At 45.6% G+C, this 17,583-nt stretch overlaps 3 protein-coding genes across 14 annotated transcripts; 1 reads left to right on the forward strand and 2 right to left on the reverse strand.

Annotated features, from left to right (window-relative positions):
* Nucleotides 1–215: 215 nt before the first annotated feature.
* On the reverse strand, nucleotides 216–7,909 carry LOC117648257. 3 transcript variants are annotated; one of them, XM_034390674.1, is made up of 7 exons: nucleotides 7,804–7,909; nucleotides 6,723–7,104; nucleotides 5,379–6,574; nucleotides 3,284–3,488; nucleotides 2,280–2,441; nucleotides 1,325–1,506; nucleotides 218–778 (listed from the first exon to the last, which is right to left on the reverse strand). In XM_034390674.1, the coding sequence occupies exons 3-7, from the start codon at nucleotides 5,510–5,512 to the stop codon at nucleotides 556–558; spliced, it is 906 nt and encodes a 301-aa protein (XP_034246565.1). In that variant the 5' UTR covers nucleotides 5,513–6,574; nucleotides 6,723–7,104; nucleotides 7,804–7,909; the 3' UTR covers nucleotides 218–555. The 3 variants fall into 3 exon arrangements, with proteins under 3 accessions (XP_034246566.1, XP_034246565.1, XP_034246564.1); XM_034390675.1 differs by lacking the exons at nucleotides 5,379–6,574; nucleotides 6,723–7,104; nucleotides 7,804–7,909 and adding an exon at nucleotides 5,222–5,362 and having other exon boundaries at nucleotides 216–778; XM_034390673.1 differs by lacking the exons at nucleotides 6,723–7,104; nucleotides 7,804–7,909 and having other exon boundaries at nucleotides 5,379–6,641.
* On the reverse strand, nucleotides 6,772–12,702 carry LOC117648506. Its single transcript, XM_034391012.1, has 5 exons — nucleotides 12,446–12,702; nucleotides 10,365–10,573; nucleotides 9,060–9,306; nucleotides 8,033–8,242; nucleotides 6,772–7,132 (listed from the first exon to the last, which is right to left on the reverse strand). Exons 1-5 carry the CDS (start codon nucleotides 12,448–12,450, stop codon nucleotides 6,772–6,774), a joined length of 1,032 nt encoding a protein of 343 aa, XP_034246903.1. The 5' UTR covers nucleotides 12,451–12,702.
* On the forward strand, nucleotides 10,534–16,186 carry LOC117648339. 10 transcript variants are annotated; one of them, XM_034390822.1, is made up of 7 exons: nucleotides 11,846–11,963; nucleotides 12,051–12,115; nucleotides 12,468–12,534; nucleotides 12,839–12,944; nucleotides 13,969–14,186; nucleotides 15,812–15,991; nucleotides 16,077–16,186. In XM_034390822.1, exons 5-7 carry the CDS (start codon nucleotides 14,040–14,042, stop codon nucleotides 16,116–16,118), a joined length of 369 nt encoding a protein of 122 aa, XP_034246713.1. In that variant the 5' UTR covers nucleotides 11,846–11,963; nucleotides 12,051–12,115; nucleotides 12,468–12,534; nucleotides 12,839–12,944; nucleotides 13,969–14,039; the 3' UTR covers nucleotides 16,119–16,186. The 10 variants fall into 10 exon arrangements, with proteins under 10 accessions (XP_034246720.1, XP_034246719.1, XP_034246713.1 ...); XM_034390826.1 differs by lacking the exon at nucleotides 12,468–12,534; XM_034390824.1 differs by lacking the exons at nucleotides 11,846–11,963; nucleotides 12,051–12,115 and adding an exon at nucleotides 12,337–12,352.
* The last annotated feature ends 1,397 nt before the right edge of the window (nucleotides 16,187–17,583 follow it).

The following is a 17,583-nucleotide window of genomic DNA, read 5'->3' on the forward strand; positions in this document are numbered from 1 at the left end:
AAATCAAAGTCATGTTTGATGTCTGCGACAAATGTTGATTAAATGGTCTTGTCGCCAACTTCAGTTTTCAAGATTCTACTTTCAATGATGATAAACTGCCAATGACTTAAAAAACACATAGATGAAGAATCCAATACTACTCATCATTTATTCAGACAAAATAAGATCGTGATAAAATGAATTTTGTTCTTATATGACAAAATGTCGCTTCCTAGGTTCAGCGACATATGTTTCGCTTTGGTTCATGATGACATTCAATATTTACTAATGACTAAATGTTCACTCACTTGCGCTTTCCTGTACAACCATTTCTAACAGTGTACTGAAAGCTGTTATGGTCTTAATAAAAATGAATATGCTGGGGGCTCGATATGAACGTTAGGGCCTTACGACCCTGCGAAAAATCACGCTATCCTTTCATTTGCCGTCCACTATCACAGAACCACCACGATGACCAGCCGGCCGCCGCTGCACGAAAATCACCGACGTGAATTCTAAGATATATTTTTAATTTCTAGCAAATGTTGAGATATCAAAGTAACCATTCACAATTGTTTATTGCAAAGACTCTGCAGAACTATCCGAATGAAAATCTTCATCTCCACTGTCGGCAGTGTCGCCGTCCAGGAACTTGACTTTGAGGAACCGAAGTTCCACGTGGCATCCTTTCCGATAAAGGAAGCAATCACCAGTGTGCTTCCAGCTCAGCACGTCGAGACCCTCCTTGTGTATATAGCCGAACAGCTTGCAACCCGCACGCTCCTTCTCACTCGCAGACCTGCGAATTTTAAACACGAACATAGCAAGTGAATTAACCGACGACCGTACACAGCGGTCCAGAGGACCGGTGGAAGCAGCCGAAACTCTAGACGCGTTTTGAGCTCCAGAGTTGCTACGCAGAGCTCAAACCAAACGTGTGACCCCACCAATGGATTCCCCGTTCGGAGGGAAATCCATTGGTTGGGTCACACGTTCGCACAGTGGGCCAGAAACCGGCGGAGGCGGCCAAAATTCTAGACGCGTTTTGAGCTCCCGAGTCGCGAAACAGGACTCGAACCGAACGTGTGATCCTACCAATAGATTCCTCGTCCGGAGAGCAATCCATTGGTGGGGTCACATGGTCGGTTCGAGTCCCATTTAGCGACTCTGGAGCTCAAAACGCGTCTAGAATTTTGACCGCCTCCGCTGATTTCTGGCCCACTGTGGTTCGGTTTGCGTCCCATTCAGCGACTCTGGAGCACAAAACGCGTCTAGAGTTTTGGCCGCCTCCACCGGTCTTCTGGCCCACAGTGTCGCAGTGACGACATGCCGGGAAAGCACTGACCTGCGCAGGAAGAAGTAGAGCTCCTTGGGGCCCGTCTTGTACAAAACGGCGCCGGGCCGCATCTCCTTGCGACCCTCGGGGACTGGGGCGAGGCGGTCCACGATGTCTGCAGGCAGCTCGACGTCACAGAGAAACCTCCGGTCCTTGCAGAATGTGAGGGCGAGGGGTTTGCCCACCAGCGTCTGAGTGCAAAAGTGCAATGCGGTGAGATTACAACACTTCGACCCTGACTTGGGAATCATGCACTGGTAGAACTGAAGCTTAACTCTATGCTTGAGTCAAGCATAAAGTTACCGGGGCCTGAAGTGAAGAACAAGAAGAACAAACACCGGAAACAGTACCGAAAATCAACTTTTCTCATAGCTTTTGGCAGATTTAAACCATGCACTCTCATTCCAGGAACGTGACATCCGTTCAAACGAATGTAAAAACTGTCACGTTCCTTTGGGCATTGTATCACATTCGTTTAGATGTGTCTCAGCCATAAATTGGCTTATTCACATTCAAGCAATTGTGACACAATGCCCAAAGGAACGTTACGTTTTGTCATGTTCGTTTCAATGTGATGTCTTCCGGGACTGAGAGTGTGTTTATGATTAAATTTATCTTTCATGAATTAACACTCATCATCAATGAATAATTATTTGGCATCTGTTTCCGGCTTGTGCTGTTACACTGCAAATCCAGTGGTAAGTTTACTTGCCACAAATTTGGCAAGCCGTTTTGAGAATGCCAAAATTTGGTATACTTTGGTCGGAAATCTTCATAAGCTTGCAAAATTTTGGCAAGCTGGGAGGTATTTCTGGGCCAAACTTGTCAAATTTTGGCACTCAAAACGGCTTGCCAAATTTGTGGCAAGCAAACTTACCACCGGATTTGCAGTGTAGTCTTCTTTATCTTCGCTCTGGGTTCTACTAGCAGTAACTACGTATTCCCGATTTATTTCATAGTGTACCCTGCAAAGCGTCTCGTGACTCCCCGTGGGGAGAGGCTCCCGTAGCGCCAGGGCCACCGGCACGGTGCCCGCCGAGATGCTGTGCGGGCCCCCGCCACCGTCGTCGAATCCGCACTGGGTTAGCAGCAGTGTGGGCACCGTTCTGAAGTTGCACCCGTCGTCCTGCAAACACACAAGGCCACTAAGTCAAAAACCATACTTCACACACCGCGGAGCGGCTAAAACTCCTAACGCGTTTTCAGCTCCAGAGTCGCTTAACAGGACACGAACCGAACGTGTGAGCCCGCCAATGGGTTTCTCGTTCGGAGAGCAATCCATTGGTGGGGTCACACGATCGGTTAGAGTTCCACTTAGCGACTCTGAAGTTAAATTCTTACAATAAAGATTTGAGGCCCTTTTGAGGTAAGTTTAGGGATCCCTGATTTTCGAACACTAATTGGAAAATAAGATGTGACTCCAAAAATGCACCAGACCAATTGAGACTCTTTGCAGACTTAAACTCCCTTTGAATTGCCCCCAAATTCCACCTTGTTTGGGGGAACTTAGTGAACATGGTTCCGTAGTCCACTCTAACGTAAAGACTTGTAATCTTAGAGACCGTATGCTGAGTGACTTTTAACTTTCAAAAATATTCACAGCTACTATATATTTTTGTTTGAAAAATATTCGTTTGCATCTTGCGTTTGTTTAGTTTTAGTTTTATCTGCAAACAGATTTTAGTTTCTCCTGAAAAATGATCTCTTCCGCATCATGGATCAATTTTTCTAGGTGTATATGACTGACCACCCACCACCATGCACTTAATTCCTTTGTACAATTTTTGTACGTGGTCTCATTTTATTTTAAGCATGCGTTCTTTTTGTACATTTTTAAACGAGATTTTGCACGAATTTGTGCAATACTGAGTGGACATTTTGACGAAAAGCTAGAAGTGTGCTGCATCCTGTGAAAGACCACATACAAAATTGTTCGAATACTGAATGTATCACTGTTTGCTGCCTCACCTCTTGGATTGCTGCCTCCAGTCGCCTGACGTTGTCCTTCGCTTTCCTCAGCAGCGTCTGGGCCACCTTGAGATGCGCCCGCATCGCAGCGCGGCCCGGCTCGGATCCCAGGATGGAGACTGCGTGCCCCACGCAGAACTCCTCCATGCCCATGCCGCCGGCCCTGACCGCCTTGTAGCACGCTTCACACTCCCACCATGGACCCCTGCAATCAAGCGTCCACCACACTGATCAAAATATTGTCGTAACTTAGCAAACTTATTTATTACTGATTTATGTAGCGACAAGATTTGTTTTGAAACAACAAGCTTCTTAAACCAAAGTTGTATACTGCAACGACAAACTTGTAATAACAAATTAACATTCCAGCCTCAAAAACAAGTCGTTGATCACCATCAGACGTTGTTAGTCAACGACGTATGGTAAGTCAAACCAGATTTTGTAATGTCTCCAACATATATTGATTCAGTAGTTTTGTTGCTAGCATTATTTTTCATGGTTCTAATGCTAATAAAAGTAACCTCCTTTTGACTAAGAAGAACAATATAGATGATGATTACAATATTGTTCATCGTTTATTTTAATTGAACGGATAATGGCGAAAGATGTTTGCACACAAATTAATTGTTAATGGTGATAACAAGTACTATGTTCCTCTACTACAAATAGTCGCTCTCTAGGTTCAAGACTTGTTTTGCGCTAGTTCATGATGACATCCTATATTTCGGACTGACTAAATTTTCATTCATCAGATTGTTTCTGTACTACCATTTTCTAAGAGTGGATGGAATTATTAATTGCGTTTTGGAATCGTCCACTTATTACATAACGTTTGTCATAGCTCTGTCCACCTGCAGCCAGAATGTTGCTTAGGACCAGGCAACATAAGGAGTAATCTCAATCAAAGTTGGACCAAAATCTAGGGTTAGGTTATGAAACCGGCTTAAGCTTTGAACATACGAAGGGCTATCAGCCCTCGAGTGAATATTGGATATCTTTCCGAACAACCCCAACAGTTCCCTACAAGTTCGAAAACTTAGCGTTAAAGATTATTCTTTTGGCTAGCGCTGTAATAGTTAGTCTGGTTCTGACTTGTGTTTCAACTTACTGGCAGAGAGAAAAGGTGTCAGTAAAGGTAAGCACATGTTTTACCACTTCACATAAATGGGTACAAACAATAAGTAATTTCTAAAATATTGGCTCCTTAAAAATATTTCTTTGAAGTGAGGTTTAAACCAGAGTTCGTAGTTAGGTTGGAAATAGAGTTGTTACAAAACTCATTGGTTTAATGTTACTGAAAAGAATTTCTCAAGCTTCCTCCATGAGGGGCATTCAACAGCAATCGCTTACTCTCCCTCAACATTTAATAATTTTCACTCCATAACCTAACTGCGCACAAAAGTTTGATTTGTTTTGTCCACAATTTTTGGTTGCCATACTTACACGTATAGGGCAAAAAGTAACACGGAGACATTAGAAACGACAAGTTTCGTTCTCATTAAAACAGAAATTTGATAAACTGGCCTTTTAGTTCAAAAATGAAATTAAAATTCGATTAATTTTTTCAAATAAATGGAAAAGGAAATAATTTTCAATTACTTATTAGTATAAAGTCCACAGGAGCTCCAAAACAAATTTCAGACTTGAACGTCTAAATTCCTTGTGCAAGATTTTGAACACAGTGACTAAATGAAGGAATAAAAGCCCTGTGTCTGAATGGGCTGATAAATTTGAACAAATTGGCATGAAATAGTGCTTAAACAAAATGACGAAGTTTTGAAAGCCTTTAGTAGTTTCATCCACACCACTTGACATGTAAGTTATGGCATGGTTGTTGACCAGTTAAAAAAAAGTTTGGCTCTAGACTGATGTATGATGATTGATGTAGAAAACGAGATACCTAGTCGAGTATGACTAGTTTCGTGAATAAAAACAAACCTCAAACAAATGGCAAGGTGCCCCCTAACCAAGCAAATAACAAAAATATACTATCATATCGTTGCATAGCAAACTTCAGTGATGTGGCCTTGCGCTTGCTCCGGAAAATTAGAGATGGAAGCACGAACCAAGGGCCCTGCGAAACGAACCCACTCACCTCGAGCTGGAGCCGCTGGTCCTTCGTGCCTTCTGAGACGGTTCCCCGGCAGCCATCTCGAGTATCCGCAAGCCAAACACAATGACAACGACCTTGCTCGAGGCAGCACTAGTTGATCCAATGCAAGGGAGCATTCATTCTTGGCATGGCACTTTACCTTCGAGAAACTCCTGTGATTTATAACCTCACTGTCTCGACGGCACGCACACGCAACAGGAATCGTCGAGGAGTGGAGTGACTCAAGGCAGGAAGGACTGCACTAGCACTGGCGCTGGACGAGGAGGGAGAAGGGGGAGAAATTGGAGGGGGGGGCGTCGATGAGAGTGGATGCTGCTGTGCAACCGCAACCGACATCCGGGCGGCCTACAAGAGTGGGTTGTGCTTCGTTTCACGTTTATATGCTTATAGAGATAAAATTTTCCAGATTTATATTTGCATAAAGTCTTCCTCACGGTCTACCTCAGCATGTCAGTCTCAAAGCACGCCGGAAGACTTTAATTGGAAAATTAGTGGAAAATTTCCTCTGAGGGAAATTTTTCTTGCAATACGTATGTCAAAACACCTTTTAAAACTGGACATTTTCATGAAAAGACATGGAAGGTTTTCAGAGTGCAGAGTGTCTGCATTGAGGTCTGCGGTACGAAACCAGAAACACAATAACTACTCTAAAACAGAAAGCTGACGTGATTTTAGTGAAATTATTTCATTGAAGAGTACCAAAACTAAAATGAAATGCACTGAATTATTGAAAGAATCACTCATCAGTGCAACAACATGTTTCAACAGAGGTGACGACAACTTTGACAGAGAAGAAGATCTCGCAACTCAAGTATCTTATCACAAAACGAATGAACTAAAGTTATACACCAAACACAAAATTTAAAACTAAAAATCAATCTAGTGAGAACAACTAGCCCAGCCGGGAAACAAAACCTAGAAGGGTCTTGTGATGGTAGATGTCAGAGCAACAGTACAGATAACGTCTGCTTAAGTATACCAGAAAATGTTCAAAACTTTCACTCAAGAATAACACTCAGCTGATATAAACACTTGAAAGGTATTTTAAGAACATACATTGTCCAAACTTCGACGACAGTTTCCTCGCGGATTCACGGGTAGTGGACCTGAACCGGACGCAGCACAGTGCGCCAGAGTAGCACCGGCGAAGGCGGCCAGAACTCTAGAAGCGTTTTGAGCTCTAGAGTCGCTAAAGGGGACTCGAATCGAGCGTGTGACCCCACCAATGGATTGCTCTCCAAACGAGGAATCCATTGGTGGGGTCGCACGTTCGGTCCGAGTCCCATTTAGCGACCGCGGAGCTCAAAACGCGTCCGGGATTTTGACCACCTCCCCCGGCCTTCAAGTACACTGTGCACAGCTACCGGTCGCAGTCCTAGTAGTAAGCATCACTGTCATCGTCATCATCCGAGTTGGCTTCGCCATTCCAGCCCAGCCCGGGACAGGCTTTGCTGTAGCCACACTCAGCGCAGGAAGGGCCGTCGACGAGCAGTTCCACCACCACGTCCGGCATCTGGAGGGCGAACTCGTCGCGCACGGCGACGAACTCGGACTGGGACAGGAACGAGAACCTGCCGTGCTCCCCTCGGCAGAGCGACACGGCGGCGTAGCGCAGCGCGGGGGTCTTCATCTGCAGGGCGAGCTCGAAGGCGCGGCGCACGGCGCCGACGGCGTCCTGGCCGACGGGCCTGGGGCGGCTGCCGGCGTCCTGGAAGGAAGAGGTGGGCGACGTTTCACTATATTGACAACAATTACAATATTGAAATTCCCATATTGCTATGTAGAAGCTTCCAATGTAGATATTGAATGTAGAGTATACACTCTTAGATTCGGATTGACTTTTTTCTCTGTAGCTTATTGCGTTTTTTGAGCAAACGTAAAGTGTACTATTTTCTTCTTAACTATGCACAATTTTGATCATAATGAAGATAAAATTGTCAATAGAACATGTAGAAATTGAAACGTACATTGCAAATGGCAAAAAGTCTGGTTTAATGGACTAAGTTTATTATACAATGAGCAAAATATTGTATAGCTAAAAAGAAAATAGTACATATTACGTTTGAACAAAAACCTTTATGGCAAGAGATAAAAAGTCAATACGAGTCCGAGAGTGTATTGATAAACCAATATTGAACTTTAAAATTTACTGAGCGATATCGTTGAAAAAATGGAGAGTTAGTGCACGATTCATGGTCCTGTCCACAGTGGGCCAGAAGAACGGCGAGGTTAACAGAACTCGAACCGAGCGTGTGACCCCACCAATGGACTCCTCATTCGCAGAGCAATCCATTGGTGGGGTCACATGTTCGGATTGAGTCCCATTTAGCGACTCTGGGGCTCAAAACGCGTCCGGGATTTCGACCGCCTCCCCCGGTCTTCTGGCAAATCCACTGTGCAGCCCTACCTGGAAGGCGTTGATCGTGACTCGCTCCAGACCGCGCAGCGCGGCGCACGCGTCCTTGTCGGAGGCCACGGGCATGTCCACGTCCAGGACGCGCAGGTTGGGCGCGCCGCGGACCAGGTCGCCGACGAGGCCGCACGGCGGCTCCGGGTCCTCGGCGTCGCGGGGGCAGCGCGCGTGGAGGTGGAGCTCGCGGAGCTCGGGCAGCCCGGCGGCGAGCTGGCCGTCGTACGCCGCGCCGGGCAGCGTCACCAGCTCCAGCGTCTGCAGGCGCCGCATCCGCGCGATGGCGGCCAGGCTCGCCGCGCCCTCGGCCTCCGCGGCCAGCAGCAGGCGCAGTTCCCGCAGCTGCGGCTGCCGCGCCAGGAAGCGCGCGATGCTCGACTTGGGCGTCTTGGCGGCGGACTGCGGCCAGCAGAGCTTCGGCAGTTTGGCCACCCACCTGGCAGAAACACGGAAGGAGTACACTGTGAAAATGTGTTGTCACTTTAGGCGGCGTGCAACTGTTAGGTCATCAGTTTTGAGGGGGAGGGGGTACGGCCTTTGATGACGGTCTATGTTAAATATACATGGGAAGGTCAGATTAAATCGATGACGGACCCGGGGGGGGGGGGGGGGGTCAAAAAGAGGCCTAGGAGACGTGATACTTGCACGCCGCCTTATGACAATAACGTGGTTGATATTTTTATCACTTTCAAATGATGACAACCTCATCACAAATTGACGACATTTTCATCGAAGCTCCTATGTTTACTGCATGGGCATGACAACAATGTCATCAATTTGATGACATCCTTGTAAGGAAAATTAGTCTTGAAATTGCCATGAGGTGATGACTCAAATTTTCACAGTGTAGATGGTCGAGACTGCAGACCTAATGGGTGCAGGGTCGTTGATCTACGCCTGATTTTAAAACGTTAACAGGCAAAATTTTTTGACGACGAAAATCCTCAACCTAGCAATGAATGACCACTGTTCTTCTGGCCCACTGTGGGGCAGCGTACACTCCTCTCAAGCACCCACACAGTGGGCCAGAAGACCAGTGGAGGCGGCCAAAACTCTAGACGCGTTTTGAGCTCCAGCGTCGCTTAGTGGGACTCGAATCGAACGTGTGATTCCACCAATGGATTGCCCTCCGAACGAGGAATCCATTAGTGGGGTCACACGTTCGGTTCGAGCTCTGATTGGTGACTCTGGAGCTCAAAACGCGTCTGGAGTTTCGGCCGCCTCCACCGGTCTTCTGGCCCACTGTGACCCACCAGCCCTTCTCCAGGATCGTCACGCTCTCCCGCACTGTCACGTTGCTGAAGCGCAGCGCGGCGCGCAGCCGGCAGCGGTTGATGGGGCCGTAGCGGCCCCCCGCTGCGTACTGCTTCCGCACGTAGGACTTCCTGGTGAAGCAGCGCCGCGCCCAGCGCGCCTCGATCTCCAGGGACCTGGCAGCGGGCGCGCGCCGCAAGATGCGGGCCTCGTCAGCCACGTCGTTCTTCACCACCAGCCGCACACCTGTAGACACGGGGAAATCACTTTCCACTTCGGTACACTACAAACCTAACAGTCTACTAGTACGCACTTACAAATACACGCTTGGCCAAGTACACACTAGGAAATGCATGCTTGCCAAGTACACACTTACAAAAGCCTATGCTAAGCATGGAATTAAACGGCGCGAAGCGTGCGTTTGAAAGTGTGTACTTGCCGATGTGCAATAGGATTGATATATAATAGGTATTTGTAGTGTATTCAAAGGATCGAATGAATTACAATTGAAATTCGATGAGTTTCGGGCAAAACTTTGGAATGTTGGGAGGAATTTCGATGAATTTTAACAAATTACGGTAAATTTCGAGGCAAGTACGCCATTTTAAAACGACATGGCAAAAAGTTTCTAAATTTTAAAGGCAGTGTGGGTACAAAATGTCATGCACTCAAAGTCTACGTTGCTTCATAAGTACGAAGACAATGAAGGCACTAGAACCAAGAAACTTAAAAGATTTCTCAAGACGAAATTGATAATAATTTTTGTAAAACTAATTAAAACGTTATTGCGCTTATTAATGAGCACAATCGTCCACTGCAAGAAGAAGTGTGGATAGTACAATAAGAGTACAACAAAAACTGGACACGGAAAGTGCAACAGGGATTGTGGAAAGAACAACGAGAATTGTACAAACCACAACGAGGCCTGGACTGCGCAGCACTCTTCATGCCTGATCCATTGTACTTTGTACAACAATTGTTGTACTTAATAAAAACCTGATAAAAAATTTGCCGGAAATTTGTGTGTTGTGGTTAATTCTTGCAGTGTCATTAGGGTCAGGGCGGGGAAGAACTGGACAGGGGAAGAACTGGACACCCCATATTTTACTACAAATACCGTAGGCACAGGAAAAACAACTATCAAAAGTTGTTCCGTAGCATCAGCGGTTCATTACACGACAGTTGTCAGGCCAGTACATACGGCAAATGAAGTAAAATGTGGGGTGTCCAGTTCTTCCCCTGTCCAGTTTTTCCCCGCCCTGACCCTATGTTGTTATAAACGAAGAGTGTGAGAGTGCACGTACCTGCCCAGGAAGCGGGGTCGCGCGCCACGCGGCACCACCGCTTGCACACCAAGGGCAGTGTGTCCAGCAGGGTGCGGCCGTCGGACAGGTTGCTGAACACCTGGGTCAGGATCTCGTCGGGGAGGACGTCCACCAGGGCGCCGCGCTTAGCTTCCAGTCGCCGAGACCTCCGTTGGTCTTCCATTGCGGTGCGGTAGTCCTCAGCGGAACTATGAAAGGACTAGATTTAACGTGTGGCAATAGTGTGTTTTAACGAATCCCTGGACCGGAAGTCAAAAGAACAGAAGTATACGTAGTATAAGATCTAAAACCACTTCTGCGCATGCGCAGACGTCTGAGTTGGCGTCTGCGTACACTGCGAAGCCAGTGGTAAGTTTGCTTGCAACAAATTGATCCAGGAAGCGGAAGAAGGGAATAACTTGACTTATCCCCAAATTGAGTTTTTATTTTATTATTGTGCCTTAGAATGGTTTCCATCATTACACCAAATTATTTGACTGAATTCCAAGCAGTTTAGGAGAAAATCCACTTGGAAAAAGGGTATAACTCAACTTAACCCCTTTTACAGTCTAAATTTCATTGGAAAATGGAGATAACTCAACCTTAGTCTACATGAGTCCGTTTGACAAATTGGCAAAAGGATATAACTCAACTTGTGTTTTTATGAATCTAGTGTAAAAAGAATCAACTCAACTTAACCCCCCCTTAATTTTAAATTTCAATTTGGAAAAAAGAGCTAAGTCCAAAAAATACACCAGAGTAACATACACTTTATGTAGACTATTGTTCCACTTGACTTGTCTCCAAATTCCACTTTGTTTTGGAAATATAAGGTGAGCTGACTCTGTTTTCCATTTCAACGGAAAGTGATAAGTCGCAGAAATCCTCTACGGAGTGACCTTACACTTTTGATTTTTTTCCAAAATTTTACTTATGCTTTTTGAAATTATTAACATCTGCAACATTCATTTGTTTTGTTTTAGTTTTCCCTGCTAACAGTTTTTTGTTTCTCCTGAAAAATGGCCAAAATTGAGTTATCCCCTTCTTCCGCTTCCTGGATCAATTTGGCAAGCCATTTTGGATGCCAAAATTTGGCAAGCTTTGGTCGGAAATCTCCATAGGCTTGCAAAATTATGGCAAGTGGGGGGCTATCTCCGGGCCAAGCTTGCCAATTTTTGGCATTCAAAACTGCTTGCCAAATTTCTGGCACGGAAACTTACCACCGGATTTGCAGTGTGGAAGAGGTTCGAGTTCTTTATGTTCCTTGACTTCTGGTCCAGGCCAGGGAAACGTATAAATACCCCATACTGCAAGTTTGAGTGCCTCAAACTGGGCAACCCTTGACTAAAAACCTTAGTTAGCTTGCCAATTTTTGACGCTTTGGCCACCGGCAAAGTCAAATTTTGAGAAGCTGAGAAGAATTACGGGGCTAGTCCATCACTCACTTACAACGACGGCCCACTTGTAAATACGTAGGATATTTCAGAGGTGGTCCAAAACGGAGGCCAGGATCCGTAATGTTGGCCGGAAACTCATTTGGAACGAGCTAATTTCGAGGCGTAACGGTCCCAATGTTGTGACCAAAGGTTGTACGATTGGGTTAGTTTCAAGTGACTCCAGTCCTAATGCACATTAATTCACTAGCGCGATCAAAGATGAACATTAATTTAAGTGTTTCCGGTACAGACTGCAGCTCTTGGCTTGCGGTCCAGGCCTCCCCTAAAACGCTTTGAGCAGAGAAAATTGACAAGGTAGGTGTACGCCAGGCAGTGGTTTGTCGTAACAAAAATGTCCTCTAAATGCGTTACGTATTTCATGGACGGCCCCTCAGCTACTTACTTATTGCAAAGATGTTCGGAACGGTAGGTAAAAAGATTCAATACGTCGGTTGGAACTGATTTCGGGGACAAGCCGATTGTGATAGACACTTCCAGCAAACCCAGAGCGAAAAAGAAGATATGGAGTGTTCATAATCTCAATCCAAGATTGTATGAAAGTTTAGTTGTGTGGTTGGGCATGACTTCAACCTGCCACAACCCCCGAAAAAAGATTATTTCTTAAACTGTATCCGGTCTACGTACTTCATGTTCTTCTTAACTTCAGGCTGCTCGTCTACAAGAGAGTGGTGGGGTCTTCGCGCTGCACCCCGTGCGTCACGGAATCAACCCAAGTAAGCAGGGTTTCCGGGAAGAAGGATCCCTAACCGACAAACAAGCGTGCAAGTGTACTCCCCAGCGGAAAGTCCCCCTCGGGTGCCTTCGGGTCAACTTCGGGTGTAGCCGAGCGACTTCGGGTGCGATCGGGTGTCGACTCGGGAGCGCTCTCTACTCGGCCCGGCCGAGTCTGCTACTGCTAACAAACCACCAGTACGCCGCCACAGACAGCCAGGCTGTAGGCTGCCAGCTGACTGCATCTGCATACGTTCCACTCACGCCTCGCACTATCGTTGACTTCGTCGCGTCCTTGTCCTCCAGGTCCGGTTCCTCTTCTCCTACCCACTACAACGCAGAGGCTCCAGCAGCGCAGCAGCCGTCGTTCGTCGTTCGCTGTCTGACTTGTGAGGCAACTTTCTGTCCGCAGGTACGTAAGTGCTTAGGATCTACTGTACTTCTACGGGATTCTGCAAAGCGAAAGGATGTACTGTACTTCTACGGGATTCTGCAAAGCGAGCGGTAATTTTGCTTACGTCAAACTTGGCTAGCCGTTACGAATGCCTAAATTTGGCAACCTTTTTTCCTGATATATTCACACTCTCACCAAACTGTGGCTAGCTGGGGAGCATTTCCGGGCCAAGCTAGCCAACTTCTGTAATACCAAACGGCCTGCCAATTTTTGTGATAAGCAAACCTACCACTGGCTTTGCAGTGAAGTCAGAAATGACGGTTTCCATGAAAAATGAATGCGGAGATGAGATCCTGACCCCATCCGCTGCGTTCACTCTCAGACTCGTTCTGTCTTTGTTTCGTAACGTATCGACGTTTGTGCGCACAAGCTTGCGAACATTTTCATTTGCTTTAGTTACATTTTAATGATGTTCGTCATGACAGCTCTGTCAAGCTTCTGAATGAATTTCTATGTATGTGCACTATCGTTGTGATCTGTGCTTTATGACCTGCTTATGACCACTGATCTGAGTAAACCTCAAGGCACGCTGTATCTTGCCGCGTGTTCGACAAGGAAGCGTGCTTTTTGTTAATATGAAACCTTGTTACCACTGCAAAGCAAGTGGTAAGTTTGCTTGCCACCTATTTGACAAGCCGTTTTGAACGCCAGATTTTGGCAAGTTTCGGTCGGGAATATTCATTAGGTTGCCAAATTTTCGCAAGCTGTTGAGTATTTCTGGGTCAAGCTTGCCAATTTTTGGCAATCAAAACGGCTTGCTAATTCTGTGGCAAGTAAACTTATACCACCGGCTTTGTAGTGTAGTCGTAGAGCGTGCTTCCAGGCATACTCCGTGCTTTCCGGGACGAAATGTGCTTTGTACTTTACTCGCAGGTGGAGCATGCCATGCACTCTCTTGAGTTTCTAGAGTAAGCCAGAGTTTTAATCCAGGGAGTAGCGTGATGAATTTACTAACACCTTGCACTTTTTCTTTTTCTTTCAGATAAACGGGCTTGACGCACTACTCTCGCCACTCTACACTTCGACTTGACTGCGAGGAGAGAAGAGGGAATCATGGCCGAATGCCCCGAGCCCTTCGTGAGCCGTGACGCTGCTTTCGAATCCTTGAAGGCGGAGTACGAGGCTTTAGCATCGAGACCAGGCTTCCAAATCCTGCCACGCACCACTGATGTGCCGAGGGAGAGAGATCACGCGGTTTACGTAAGTGTCTCGGGCATGAAAGTGCCTGATTTATGCATTTCTTCTCCCGAGTAATCGTAATACTGACACATATTCATCTCGGTCAACTACGCAATTGTGAAATTAACTTCCGGTTTTTCCGGTAATGTGGCAAATTTCGGCATTCGATTGCCGTGGTACACGTGCAATATGCCCGTAATACACAGTAAATGTCTTACGGTGAAAGGCTGCACCAACATATTATGGTGGAGATTTTCTCCATAATACCAACGAAATTCGTCAAAATCTCTATAAGGTACAGTGAATTCTCAATGGTATGTTACGAAGTCAGCTGCACCACCATAATATGGAACATTTTCACCATAATATGGAGAATCTTCACTGTAGAACATTTAGAGTGTACAGCGTAACACCGAGTAGTCAGTGTTTTTTTAAGTGTTTTCCCCCTCCGCAGGGAACTATGGTTGACTTAAGAGACACTTCAAGTAGATCTGAGTGCTGCAGTTGAGTTACCTTCTTTTCTATGTGGATTTTCTCATGAACTGCTCGCAATTGAGCCAACTAATTTGGTGTACATGCGAACCATCTTGGGGCACCCTTATATAACATGAGTCTAATCTGGGCACACTGAAAACCTTAAGAACTATTTTAGGTCTTTTTAGGCCTGGAAAGTTATCCTTTAGATCCAATACGACTTAAGTGCAACAAGCTATTCGTTCCAAAACAAATCTTGCTGTTAAGGTGAGGTGTGGGTGAAAATGGAAACTTCTGTACCAATTGGCTGTGGTGGTCGAAACTTGAGGGCGTTTAAATCTACTCCCCCATTAAGCCACAGTAGGCTTTTTTCAATGAAATTAAGCGTTTAGTAGATAAATCAGCCACGCAAAGTTTTTTGACGGAATGATCTGAAATTTTTTTGGTTACCTAAAACCCTATACTTCAATGTAACAGAGAGATATTTGAATATTTTTTTTGGTTTTGACGGAGCAAACTTTACAATTTTTGAATTGGAAAAAATAAGTTTTTTTCTCCGTTTTTTACTACTTTAAGTTAAACTATTTAAGGAAGTGGATAGAACAGAGAGATATTTGAATATTTTTTTTGGTTTTGACGGAGCAAACTTTACAATTTTTAAATTGGAAAAAATAAGTTTTTTTCTCCGTTTTTTACTACTTTAAGTTAAACTATTTAAGGAAGTGGATAGCTATTTGAAATATCTCTCTGTTACATTGTTACATCGACCACAAAGAACTACTCCAAGAAGTATGGTCAGTATAAAACAAAACTGTATGCGTGGCTAATGATGGAGTAGAAAAAAATTTCTTCTGCACTTGTCGTAAGAGTTGGGTGCCTAGAAAAGGCTCATACATAATACATACAACAGTCCATGTTAGATGAACCACTTACTTAGGGGTTCATAACAAAGACCTTTAGGACATGGTGTCAGTAATAGAAGAATATTGCACATAAAACAACAAGTGAATTGAATTTATCATTTTAATGAATTTTCGTACAAATTTTCACCCACACCTCACCTTAATGTCTTGCCAAGTTACGACAAAATTTTTATCGGTGTGCACCGTCCAATGACTTTTGGTTTTCTGCAGTAGGTTCTGACTGCCTTGTACATATTATTTGTTTTGCAGGGCATCAATTGTCTTCTCGAGGCCAAAGACGCCGCTCTTCTCTGCTACGATGCCGTAAGGAAGGATGACGACGACGGCAAGACAAGCTGGCAGTTGAGCTTCGTTAGGGCGTACCCGGACAGGCAGCAACTCAAGGGCCAGGGTCCAGAGTTTTTTAATGGCCTTTTCGCGGTTTTAGGCGTAAGTTAATAATTTTGTTTTGGTTCTGCCATTTATGTTTTACATGGAAAGACAACTCATTAATACAAACCAATTTTGTTTGCAGGACGTTATATGTTGCAGAGATGAGTTGAAAGTCCAGATGTGAAATGTAAAAACAGCCTTTGTATACCTACCTTAGATTATTTACAGTATTATTAAAAGAACCTTTAAGAACTCTGTATTCCTTTAAAATCCTTTTGGTCCACTGTCAGTGTTTACATTCATGGCTCACGATAGACTATTCCAGCGGAGCCGAGAAGAAGAACAAAAGGCGAGCAGGTCACATCCGGTTGGGTCACAACGAACCATAGACAATCAACTATATCCATAGACCAACTGCTTCATGCCCGGCTGGGATCCATGTGTTACGCCGCTCCCTGATTGGTCGGTACCTTTCACTTCAACATTTCGAGGTTCAAACTCGACAAATGTAAATTTTGGTGGTCTGATTGCATTCAGCCTGTTCAAATCTATATATCTGGTTCTTGGTTTTTGAGCAAAGCTTGTTGGTATAAACACCAAGTGGAAAACAAACAATCAGTTGTCGGCACCAGCGGCACGAGCGGTGTTCCTCCGTAAAACTTCCTCTGAGGCTCTAAAGTTAAAGTTCATTTTAAAAATCGAGCCGGTTGATGGCATTTCTCATTTATGTGAGCTTCTTTTTCACCACTGAAAGCAGCTGAACATCAACTTAAAGTGGTATAAACTGGTCGACAAGTATGGCATCGACTGCACCAAGCTACCACGGCAAGCGGACGCCGCGTCCTGATTGGTGGGAGCTCGAGCCTCCTCGACCAACCAGGACGCGGCGTTCGCTGCCGAGGCAGCTTGGTGACCAAAGCCGACCAATGACCAGTGAAGTGAAAGGTACCGACCAATCAGGGAGCGGCGTAACACATGGATCTCAGCCTGGGCATGAAGCAGTTGGTCTGTGGATATAGTTGATTGGCTAAGACGAGGAGTTGGTTTTCTACTTACCAGCGGTTCCAATAACGTTATTTTCACTCGGATGAGTGAGTCTCAAATATTATGTGTAAGCTTTAAAATGCCGTGTAACTTTCAAAACGATATTTTCGGCGATGTTTAAATTCTCTGTTATCTGTTTGTTGCGACCCAAGCGGAAGTGGCCCGCTCGCCTTTCGTTCTTCTTGTTGGAAAGGGGGGTCGGGAGGACCTGGGTACATTCGGCTAACTGCCGTGACCAGGAAAGTCTCCGTCCTGCAACGGGAATTTCGGGGAAGGGTCCCTTGCTGGCCGAACAAGCTCCCCTGCGGAAAATCCCCCAGGGTGAATTCGGATGAAGTCAGGCGCGACTGCAGTCTGCGCTCTTGCTGATTGCTGACCAGCGTTGCCAGAAGAGGCGCACAGTGGGTCAGAAGACCGGTGGAGACGGCAAAAACTCAAGACACGCTTTGAGCCCCAGAGTCGCCGAACACGACTCGAGCCGAGCGTGTAGCCCCACCACTTGCTGTTTGATCTAGGAGTCCATTGATGGGGTCACACGTTCGGTTCGAGTCCCATGTAGCGACTCTGGAGCTCAAAACGCGTCAGAGTTTTAGCCGCCTCCCCCG

Source organism: Thrips palmi, unplaced genomic scaffold, assembly GCF_012932325.1.
Source record: "Thrips palmi isolate BJ-2018 unplaced genomic scaffold, TpBJ-2018v1 HiC_scaffold_3, whole genome shotgun sequence".
NCBI classification, from domain to species: domain Eukaryota; kingdom Metazoa; phylum Arthropoda; class Insecta; order Thysanoptera; family Thripidae; genus Thrips; species Thrips palmi.